The following is a 12,658-nucleotide window of genomic DNA, read 5'->3' as shown; positions in this document are numbered from 1 at the left end:
GGAGAAGAAAAACATATACAAGATTTGCACTGCTCCACTGAACCAGGTAATTTCATGTTATTCTGCGCAAGTATAAAATTCCAACAATGACGGTTTTATGAAGTGGATTATTTTTGTTGTCAACATTTATTCTGCCCAGTTCACACCCCCAACGGCAACCTTTGTGCTTCTCTGATGGCAGTTGGGACGTAATGGTGTTCATCTCGAAGTTCTCTGAATGGACACGAGCCTATGACACTACGACTGAATGTGCGCTGAAATCATCGTCAGCAGCAGCACGTTAGTCATCAATTGAGAGGCATCATTGTCGTGCAGTGAGTTGTACTGTGTACACAAGATGCGTCGCAACCGGCGTGCATATTGCGTTCATTTGGTGGAAGTATGCGACTTTGTATGTCAATTCTTGGGAGCGGCACGGTTATTTATTTGGGATGATAAAATATTACATTAATAACAATAAATGACGGGAGTTGTTAGATGCACACGTTGTTTTGGCTCGTCAATGTCAAGTTACTAATGGCAATGGAAAGGAGGGGACCTGGCTACGTAGTTACAGACTTACCGGTCGATATAAAGAACCGGCCTTTCTTCTGGGTTACCCGACGGTTTACGTCGAGTTTCTGTTGGTTGCAGAATAAAAACCAAAATCACCTGATTGCTATGAGCTGCGCCAGTTTGTTGGTTTGTGAGTTTTGATGGCTAAAACCGAAGATCTCTGTCTCAAGTAAGCACGTAGACATTTAGTCCAATTGCTGTTTCGGGCAGCTTACAGTCAGGCTGTTGTCCAGAACATCGACTCCGTATTACATCAGGTGAAGTCACTTCCATGCATTAACTTAACCATATATTCCAAACATATCGCCCGAAGGCATTCACCAGACAACTCTGTTTGACCTATGGGTTCACATGGAGAAGTCAGGTACGACAGAATTCCATCACCAACGTCTAACAGATTTTGCAACACTTTTCGCTTTGACCGCAATTTCTGTCAACCAACATATCATCGCGTAAATGAAGTCATGGATCAGCCTGGAGGTTCGTGAGGAACACATTGTTGATCATTCTCAACAAAGATGAATCAGCTTTACAATGCGTCTAGGCTGCTGCCACAAAGGGCAAAATATTGAGTTGAAGTCTTTTTTGGACATTCTGTCACCATGTGAAAACAATTTGTGTACGTGGAACTCATTTGAGAGGCTAACATCTATTCTACTTTGAAATTTGAAAAATTAAGAACTACCAAAATTGTGGCGCACCTGGATGTTTTCACCAACGCCTTATCCCACGGACAATTTTTGAGCCAGTTTAAGCTTTGAACATTTGTTTGGTCTTTCTAGGCTTTACTTGGATCGTTCATCCCTTCATCCTTTGCACAATGACAGCCCCGTACATGATTAAACAATTAGTAAACCATTAGCTCACATTTGTATGTAAGCCATGTCATTTTTAGAACGAGGCTTTGATGGGCAAACTTTCTTTGGAGACGCTTGCCACAGTCAAATACATCTACAACCGGTCTGTCTTCGAGGAACGTGTGTGACGATAGTGATAAAAGTGTTATGCTCTTGGGCATTCTCAAACAAGTCAAAACCTAGTGTTCTGGGTCGTCAAAGTTCACACAGATTACGATGCCGAACAAACACTAAGAATATCAAAGTGGTTGTACAAATTATCATATCAGTTTCAAATGTTGCATTTGACTCAGTCGTCCTTCGGTTGTTTTGTGCTGGTAACTTTCCAACACCGGTTTTTCTGTTTCTTTAGGGAAATTGCAAAATGTAACACCAAGTTTTTTGGTTTTTATTGTAACTTTGATTAAGTTTACTGCTAGTACCATGTGTGTTGGGACTTTTAAAATCAGTGTCCGTCTCAATTAAAACTGGTCTACAGCGGCACCGTTGTCGAACCTGCTCGTTTGGGGAGTCAGGTGGAGCAATCACTTATCTTAGAGTGTGTAAGCTTTGGCTCATTCAATTAGATGCATTGAGTGCTCCGGTGGAATAGTAAAAAAGCTTTTGCGATGTATGTATTTTAAATGCCATATAAGTCATTGATGTGACCGTCTATATGCTCCAAGGGGAACAAAATTTGAGTTCATTTCTTTTTCATTTTTGCGAGGACTAACTAGATATATTGCCCTATGCCCATGGTAAAACCGTTGAAACGGAAGCAGTATAGATATACGTCAAATTTAATCTCAAAGTCAACTTTTTTAAAAAGCCAGTGGTAAAATATGGTGGTGGATCAACTGAGTTACAACGTCTACTAAGATATTTTGAGGATCCGGGAGCCACGGATTGAGTTCTGGAAAGTGGTCTAGGAATATGAGATGTAAATAAAAATAACGAGGACAGCGGAAGCAAAGCGTTCTAAGTCACCGCATGCACTGGGGTCCAAGTATCACCATTTTCTGCGGTTGGGCAATAAACACGCCTTTGTTACCGTGGTTCTGCTCATTTATTTGCAACTTATCAGCCATACCCATTAGTCCATCAAAGCGACACCCCGTCGAATTAAACACTACACAACAAGCTAGACTTACAGAACACCCGCTACTCAGAGGTCCCCTTACACAGGCTTGTGTACTTAGCACCATGAGCAAACAGACAGTCGCCCTGGGATGCAATACCGCCACATCCCACAAATTTTACGTGGTTCGGCACTCTACGTTAATGTTCTGGCTCGTCGCTTTGTTTCTCTAGTTTCAACTCTGCCGTACCCTAATATATTCAACTGCGTTCTATTAGCCTGTGTTGTGTATATTGGTATATGCGGTACAGCTTATTATTCTATCCATCTTAGCGTTATAATATTTATTATACTTTGTTTTGGACTCTTTTGATTGTGCTGTACTGTGTCATACCATTTTATATTATGCGATATCTGTATTGTTCTTCTGGGTCCAGAAATAATCCACCATAAACCCCTATATGTTCCTAAGTTGGAGCCTACAATGGTGAAGGAAAATACTCTATATAATAACAGTGGCACAGATTAAGTCACCAGCTATGATTAACTGAAAACGTTAGTCTGCTGTTGATGGGCTTCCGAGAATTGCAGGCTGCAGAAAGAGCCTAATTATAGGTGGCACTTTTAGCGCATCAGTAGGATATAATGCACTCTTTAGAACCAACCGGTCGTATATACCGACTTTAAAGTTGGAATCTTTCACATATTTGCACACGCGTTCCAAACCGGACCGTCTGCAGCATTCAAGGAGTGCATTGGGGGTTAAAATGTAACGGACCAATTCGGGCCCCGGATGCCTGATGACATGTCTACATATTTATCCAGTGATTTTACATAATAAATTAACCTAAAAAGTCCGTTTCTAACTTAGAGGATTGGTCCAAGTTGGTAGTACAAGTAGAGAAAACGTTTATAGTATTTACTTAGTAAACTGCGCTACATTTTACACTTTATTTTTAAGTTCTTCCTGAAATGCCAAAAGCATCACTATCTTTTCTTCCAAACACGTGTTCGGAATTACCAATGTCATCAACTTTATTTGATGTTTCAATCTACAGCATGAGCTGCTTTTGAAAACGTCAGGTTAGAAATACACATTCCACATCCTTCCCGTATCAGAATGTTGATAATTTGATACATTTTGTTGCGAGCGTATTGAGAATTCCAATCAGTCATGATCAGTCCTAAAAATGGGTTATGAAACCTTTAGAACATATAAAAGAACTACATTTTTCTGGATCACTACATTCCTGAGAATGTTAGAAAGAGATAAAAAGATACATATGGTTCAACGCTAACCCATGGCACGTTACAAAACCTCATATCGAAAAATAGTAAATCGTTATCGGACAGCGTCTCCGGAATTTGTTTCGGTTTTGTATGTTTTGCAGCTTTCAAACACGAACGAGCTGTCTCGCGTAGACGCTACCCTAGATTTGCTTTCAGTGTACCAAAAACCCGTACTTTGTTAATCAGCTTTCTGGCCAAAATAGACTGGATGTAGTCCGGTCAATTTCGGCCATAATATGGATAACAATCAATATGTGGTCGTTGAGTAACTCGCTCGCGGACGATATCTAGGACAGCCTCGCGATACTTTCCCGTGGTTTTCCACGAAATGTCACGTGAACACATGGTTTAATATACAGAAGAGCTAGAAAAGCAGAAGACATCTCTATCAAGTTAAAATTCACGTGAGTAGTGTAGTTTAGTTAACAGATTTACTGGGTACATTAGTAGAAAAGTTCATTGGCCTCCAGTTAAGCTTGATGAATTGGATAGTTCTTTCTAATTAAGTACACCCCACAGTATGTGTATATAAAATTGTGCGTCAGATTGTGCTTTTATTCATTTTGAAGAGTGAGAAAAGTTAACTTACCTGAGAGTTTGGTTAGGGTTATCATTCTTTGTCTTGGAAATCTTCCAAGTATTATTTGATTGAGGTCTAGAATTTGAGGAGTTTGCAAAATGCCCCTTGTTTCAGCAAAAGTACAACATTCGTAAGATACTCACGCTTGTAATTTAAACTTTCGCAACAACTCTGTTGCACTTCTACCCTCTGAAATTAGAATAAGCAATGACTGGATTAGCAAATGTTGACAAATATTTTAGAAATACGGTGTCTGTAGACGCGACACGGAATGACATCCTACACACGAGAAGACTCATTGTTGGTGATGAGAATGCGCACATAGGTCTTTGATTCACCATCGTTCTATGCCTTGAGTAAAAAATGATGCAATTTACCACCATATTTCTGTTGCAATTACTTCTGTTTTATCATCCGAATGACAGTAAGGGCGATCGCATCTGGCCTTTTCGCCACGAATTATCGCCAGCGATTTGGAGGGGGGGACTCGAAAATAACGCTCCTTGGTATGAGTCTGACTTCTAATGTATTCAAGGCCAGCAAGGTCGTCATTAAGAAGTAATTTTGAAAATAAGTCTCTTAAGTTTGAATCCTTCAGAGTATGCTCCTGAAAACATAACACGTGAATCATGCAAGCAACTCAGTAGTAGCTCTGAGAGGGTTGTTTCCTAATTTGACCGGACTTGAAATGTGTTTGTTGAACTTAAAATATATGAGAGAAACACCGTATAAAGACGACAGGTCTGTAGGTCAACTTTAGTAAAAGTGCGACAGACCCCGTTAGTCGTTATGCCTTTGTTCCTTTTATAACAACAAAGTCTAACATCATGGAGGAAAGTGGATTTTCGCAACCTACATCAAAAAAGCAAAGGTACGGCCATAGTTCCCATTCTCAATAATTGCTGTTCTTACGCTCTCGGGTTACTAGCATAGTCGGACAGCATAACAAACTTAGTTTGGATACATATTTTCAACGGAAATCCCATTTTTCGCGAAAATGGGATGAGATTAAAATGGGTTTTGTTCTAAGTGGGAATGTTTCATTCTGGAACGCTTACCTACATACGAATTTTATCACAACTGTGACTCGCTTGACGTGGTGATGCACCAGTTATTCTGTGGGGGGGCCGGCGCTCGCATCTGATGAGTCCAAATCAAGCTTTTTCTGCTCAGAACGACTGAAAAAGTTTGCCAGATGAACTCACGTCAGGTAACTGATTTAAACGTTCAACAGGTCAAAAGTAGTTTCCCACCATAAAAGGAAAACAAACAGTTCAGCCTGGTAGAACTACCATGAACGTAGTGTACTGCTTTGTAATCGTTTCATCTGCAGAGCCGTCCCCCATATCGATGATTTTGGCGCAGAACCAGAGTTTCCGTCGTCATATGCTCCCACAATTTGTCTATGCCATTTTCCTCCTGGAAACTGACTGTTCAGTAATATCAAATTTGTTTTCCACAACATGCAAATGACCAACATAAACGTTTCTTCAAAAAAAGCACAGTTGCATCGTGGTCGATGCAAAGAATTCTATCTATTTTTGACTTTCCCTAATTATCCAGTGGTGAACCAGCCATGACAAGAAACTTGTATGACAGTTCAAGCGATGAAATCTGTAAACCTGACCGCACCACCTTCATTATCTCTAGTTTTTTTTGAAACAGAATGAGTGCAATTGCAAAACAAGCAGGTTGACTCTGTAAGAGTTTATAGTCGTGTACGTGAGTCTGATTCCTCATAACCAACCCAACTCATCATAAAAGTTGAAAGCGCCTCATGTGTTTTAAAAATGTGAAATCCAAACAAGAGTAACATAAGTAGCGAAACGTTCTACTCAAAATTTTTTATGCTTGCTTAGGAAATTACTCTAAAACTTTTTCACACTTTAGCCAATCTTCAAATCACCCATGAACTATACAGTGACGTATGCCCACCGAATACAGATAAAACTGAGGGCGAAAATTAATTCCAGCTGCACTCATCTTAAGAAAACAAGCCAATATATTCCTGTAGGAGACAGTTTTTGTTTCTCGGTCATACGATTTACTCCCTATGAATAGAATTTTAATTATGACATTTGATTTACTAACCGGTACTCGTGTCAAACAACTTGTTATTGGTATCAACCCAATAATAGAGCGAATTTGTCTTCATCGAAAACGGCTCAGCCAGGGATATGATAATACTGGAGATATACTTACAATCACATCTATTGAAGTACAGACAGGACGTACTGTCGGTCGAAAACCTCAAACAATATGGATATTTTTAGCGTCTAGTGAAGTCGACCCAAAATATTTAACTGAAACTTTTTCGTTTCTTTTTCTGAAAAAGCAGCCGCATAGAAAAAAGCGTCTTGATATCCTAGAGTATTAAGCCTAAGAATATGAGGTCTTTAAACTGGAACCGTAGGAAACCAAACGAGGAGTGATACAAGAAACGCTTGTTATAGTGCCCAAACTAATATATTCAGAAAAATTGCCGCTATAATGATTCACTCGTAGATAATTCCTGTGAGTATCAACTCAGCATCAAAAGCAATCTCCAGCGATCAACTTTCGAAGTTGGTTGTGCTGATAAAGGGCACGAGGATGATGGATTCAGGCTTTATTGTTCTCCCCGACTAACAAACTGCGAACGTGCTTTCGAGTACACAGAAGCGACTCGCGTGACCAGTATGTGACTCATTTCCGGCTCGAATAGTGAATATCAAATTATCGAGTAAATTCATTTGGCTGTGAAGAAAGATGACTCAGTTCCTGGTTAATGTTTCTTGCAACCACCCTACTGTCTTGATGACGCATTATCTGAAATTCCCTAGAGGATTCTTTGTGGGTCTAAAGACGTTTATGACCAAGTTGAGGGCGCATGTGGGCTTAAAAAATTTCGATTTTTCGAGGATCGTTCCTTCAAACAATGGAGCAAACAGTTTTGGTAACTTACTTCAACTGCGGAAACTTCCTAAACAATTGATCTCTTAACCTTTATGAAGCGTCCTTCAGGGAATCATTGTGCTTGCTGAAACTTGTGTTCGTGCATACCAAAGAAGCTCTGGGCTTGGGTTTTTATATCAAAGCCACAGTAAAGGAAGTAAGAATGCTTCCTTTGCTTTTGACTGGCGTACACTGGCCCCATTGGAAAAAAGAGCCATTCTTCTTATGTTTTCCTCGTGTTTATTTTTTATTTTAATCTCGTTATTCTTGCCACGTCTATCCTTTAAACTTGTTTTGGTGCACTTAGGCTGGACTACTAGATTAGGCGTTTTATGAGTAATTCTGTGGCCTACTTGATTGACACCTTTATTCAGTGTATATAAAAAATGCGGAACAATCTTTGTTTCGGAATATCTTCAAGGGATGTATAAGATGACAACAATTTATTCGTTTCGAGTAAAATACACTCTGGCCATCTACCTCAAGCATTGATTATTGTGTTATAACTGCAAAATCCCTATAACGAACAGTCTACAGATGAAATAACCAAAAGAATTCGCTAGTAGCGTGGGTGGCTGCCAACAATCGAATCAATTTCCTCCAAAATTACACCACGTTTAGAAAATTACGCTAGTGGAAGCAGAAAAATGAGCGGCAAGTATACTAATTTTAGTAGTTTAGATTTGTTTGTAGAAAAACAGAATTACTGCCTGGGCTATAACTCCATTCTCTATCCTAAGCTAATTGTTATCTCCATCTTTTAAATCTTTCACCTGGAACGTAATAAACAATTCATCATTCATTACTAATTATTGCATTCGGGCAAACAACAGAGCGTTAGCTGGTGTTTTTCATTATATCAAGACCGACCGTACACTTACGTCTTGTTTATTTGAGCGGCCGAATGTCTTAGATAGTATTGAGCGCAGCAGCGTTTTTCTCTCCGATGTGAAAGATGAACGCGGTTGCATGTGTACTGATCCAAACTCCGAGCCGTCTGAAGTGTGCCTCAACCTCCTTGTCGGTGAGTGATTGTGGCCAATTGTAGGCTGTTTTTGAGGTAGTACTACTCGACTTTTTTCCAGCGTATCCAAAGAGTTTAAGGAAGATATCGAAGCATTGGCTTCTAACCACTCCTCTTCAGTTCTACCAGACATCGTAATATGCTCCATTTGATGATTACGTTTTGGAGATAGAACCCATCTCAGTCGGGACATCTGCATGCGCCGCAGAACGGGGGAGGATTTCGGGCTTATCAGGTGGGATAGAACACTTGATCTGCATTGTGGGGCTGTACACGTTGCCTTCTGGTATTCATCTACACTGCAAATAGCCGGTGAATCGGGTTCATCCTCTGTTGTTTGTTCTAAACTCACATAACCACGTATTCGTCTACGCGGAGACAGTAACCTAGGAGAGTTGGTGTGTGATCCCATTTTACCACAGTTTTATTTGCTTAGTGTACTTCCAAATACTCCAAAACAAAAGCGGCACGGCAAGTGTCACATTTTGAAATACGGCGGTTGGTTTGATCTGATTGGCCCCTTTCAGAAAGCAGTTCTATTGGCTGTCACGTTATGATGCATTTTAGGCTTACAACAGATTCACCATATTTGATGCATCCGTAGCAAGTACAAAAAAAACGACGTCTTGATTGGGTTTGAGTGTGAAGCGATGTCTTTCAGTTTCAGACAAACGTAAAGTGCACCACATAAGACAACGTAAAAATGCCTCAGAAGCAATTGCGAACACATCTGTTAGTGATAACTGAAATCGTAGTCGCTTACCTCATTATTTCCGTGCTGAATATTCTAGGGAACTTGGGGTTGACTAGAAGTAATAACCGCGCTCAACTTTTGACACTTTACAAAGTGTTAGTGATAACTGAAATCGTAGTGGCTTTCCCCATTATTTCCGTGCTGAATATTCTCGGGAACTTGGGGTTGACTAGAAGTAACAACCGCGCTCAACTTTTGACACTTTACAAAATACATCTCACGCAAACAGTGCATGCATTTACATCCACCTAAGTCTGCAGGCTGTCCCACAACGGACATCTGGAGGTGTCAGGCTGCCGCGTTCACACAATGTATGTTGTAGCATTTCTCGTCAGCCATTCACACATCCAGATTCCTTTTAGTTACGGTTCTCGATCATTTTATGTTAGTTATCTGGTTGCGCAGTGAGCGGTATATTAGCCGGCCAGACAATTCGGCATCACGGCAGCATGCACAACAGAAAATGGGGTTTCCCAATGGGCGACCCCTCAACTTGTATTTTGCAGACAAAAAGGGTTTTACCGAATAGTTTGACCCTTAAAAACTTAGCGAATACGTACCTAATCCTACTGTTGAACATACGTCAAACGAATACATATCTTTTACGATCAGTTCACACTGAATAGGCCTTCAATGAATGGACACGGCCGTCACAGCAACATCTGAAACACGACAAACACAGAGCATTTTTGCTACAATAATTCTTTTGCTTGATCCGGATAGATATATTGATTTGCATTGCCCTTCTCTGAATAAACGCCAAGAGTAAAACATTTCATCGTCCTGCCGTGGAATCACCGAGTTCGACCTGACAACTTTGCCATTTTGGATTGACTATTCTTCATATTGAACGCGACCAGTGAATGGTCCTTCTTCTGTTGCAGCCACCGATCATGATGGATGGTGTAATAAAAATCCTTGATGACCACACGTGTTTTGTTCTTGCAATGTTGTTGCACTCTGATTAGTAGTGGTGGTAGTGTTCGTCTACGGATGGTTGCTTCATTGTGGGCATTTCTTTCGTCACCTTGATATGTACAATTGGGATGTTGACGCCTTTCTTCTATTTTTATATTGTACAACGCGATTCCACCTTTTTTGTTGTTTTTGGTTTGCGCCTATACAACCGTTCTTGATTTTGACCTGAACATAAATCATTCGTTGACCTTGTCATTGGACGTGTTGTTTAAGTCCACATGTGTTTTCGCTAGCTTGTAAACACTTGGCTTTGAGTCGACGTGGACTTTGAGACCCGTTAGGAATTAGCAGTTCCTAAACCGGTGTATAGAAGCCGGCACGATTTGAAGTTTGTAAATTTTCATCATTTTACTATTGTACTTCTAGTACCGCATTTGTAGCTCAACCTCCATTTGAAAGAATTGGCTTTTTCTGTTTTGCGCATAACTCGACGTTGTTCAACAGATTGCTGAAATCAATATACATGGATGTCCCAATAAAAATCCTCTGGAATATGTTGCGCTGATATCAGTTTGATTCTAGAATGTGTGCATGTTGGTCTTGAGATCTTGAAAGGACCACGTACTACATTTTTCCAGGTTGACAAATTGAAACATAGAGTGAGGAAAGACAGTTTGCAGTAAATCCCTTGGGCTCCTTTTTGTGAATCTCTAAATTTGAAAACATTGTAACAAAAAGCAATTGCAATGTGATAAACACGTAACCGGTGAAATTGAGGGAGCCAATCAAAAGTGGATTTACATGTCTGTAACTCAATTTCGGCCCTTGTCTACCAAAAGTTATCCTACTCATTTTTCAGCAACTCCAGGGATGTAGACTTTTTCTCTTGCAACCGAAGGGAATATTGAAGGCTTATTGATTACACAAGGTTGGTACTACTTCTAGCTGAGAATTTTCACTCGATTATCTGGTGACAAGGTGATGTGGATTTCAAGACTAAAGTATATGTAGCACTGTCTCCTGTGATTACTTACACATCTGTCGAATAATACGGCATGCGATTTGTTCAGTATCACTGACCAAATAATCAACGATCGTGAACCCGCAGTTAATAATCGAATGCACTTTTTACAGGCTGGGACAATATCCCAGAGAGGTAAACAGCACCACCTTCTAGATTAAAGACGCAACGATGACTGTAAAAAATAAAACCCTTCCCAAGAATATCCTGAAGGCTCAGAATGATGACAACATTGAAGCTGGAAATCAGAAGCGTAGCTTTTATCATCTGAGGCGAATGCGCCTGTCTGTGCCTGGCCTACACACAACTGATTTGAGATTGACGGCCCAAAATGCGGATAAATAACCATACTGAATAGCAGTACCCATCAGACGCAAGTGTTTATAACATCAATAACACAAGCGTGGTTTTAGTCAAAATTCCAGAGAAGACCAGATAACTAAGACTTCTAAAGCGACTTCATCAATATCTTGAAACCCGCGCAAAGCTCAACGGAATAATCTTCGTCGTTTAGATATTCAAATCAGCACTCTTAGTTTCATTTCACTGGTTTACATTATTAGTGAAGACTTTTTCCCCTAAGTAGGGCTTTCTATTCTGAAAAGCCGAGAAGCGCTATTAGCCATTTCCTACTTATTTAGGGTTAGTTACAATGTCAATCTCATAAATTTCTGGCGGCATTTGATCTGAAGGGCTTCGAAAAAGAAGATGAAATCCAAACATTTCGGTTAAAAGCAACCGGTAAGTTGTGTGAATAGCCAACAGTTGGACAAAATATTACACTACTCATCTTCCATTCACGGAACTCATGTTATATGTCACGTGGTTCCCGGTCCCAAAAGGCTTAAGCCACAGGCTTAAGCTACTAGCCTGAAGGTTCTAAATTGCTGTTGTGCTAAATTTTGTAATGCTCTTCCAAATTTAACTGGATATTGTGTACTGTGATCCGCTTAACATGAAGTGTCGAAACTTTAAAACATGAGTTCACACAGTTGATCTATGTTGTCATTGCAATCCGAGAGAAAGTCTCCTTAGGATAGGAGAACACTCCACTTTGTTTCAAAGAATTTACTGGTCTACAAATAACACTATTTGCTGTCATTTGTCGAGGATCATTTTGTCGATCATTTTGTTGGTTTTCTTGGTTTTAACGTTACATAAATTTTTCACATGGGGACTGCACGGCAAGGGTTCACGTTTCATGAACCGAAGTGATTCTGCAATTGGGACGCTCAAATATGCTTGAGTGCGCTAACGGTTTTACTGTAGGATAAACAGTAAAATGAAATTAGTACTGACCTAAACACTTAGCTCTTTATAAAAAACGTTTTGCTTCATATTTACTTCATTTTTATTTGCCGTCAACCCTTTTGAGCCAAATTTAGCGTGATCCGAGTGGTCTCTGCGACAAATAAGGTTTCGAGGCAATTGTATCTCCAACACAGTACCGTATCACTTTGTCATTATTGACTGAATTTGTCAGATGTTTTCTGTTCAAACCGTGTGCAGCTGAGACAGAAAGAACCACATTTATTACCACCATACCTTATGGAGGCAACAATGCGTGCGTGTGACGATTATACTCCCCCCTAGTTGAAAGGCATCGCTATCAGCTGGAATGGATCTGAATTGATGCAATCATGCATAAAGCCTGCATGCTTTCTTCCA

At 40.1% G+C, this 12,658-nt stretch overlaps 1 protein-coding gene across 1 annotated transcript in view; it reads right to left on the bottom strand.

Annotated features, from left to right (window-relative positions):
* Positions 1 to 8,709, bottom strand: part of T265_13957 (hypothetical protein) — a gene marked incomplete at both ends in the record, with an annotated part of 36,201 nt that extends 27,492 nt beyond the window's left edge. Inside the window, one exon of the mRNA XM_009171358.1 lies at positions 8,155 to 8,709. Within this exon, the coding sequence (XP_009169622.1) occupies positions 8,155 to 8,709 (555 nt within the window). The remainder of the gene's footprint in view (positions 1 to 8,154) is intronic.
* Positions 8,710 to 12,658: the final 3,949 nt, after the last annotated feature.

The sequence above is a fragment of the Opisthorchis viverrini genome, assembly GCF_000715545.1.
Source record: "Opisthorchis viverrini unplaced genomic scaffold opera_v5_122, whole genome shotgun sequence".
Taxonomy (NCBI): Eukaryota; Metazoa; Platyhelminthes; class Trematoda; order Opisthorchiida; family Opisthorchiidae; genus Opisthorchis; species Opisthorchis viverrini.
This window is presented reverse-complemented; position numbering and strand designations above follow the sequence as displayed.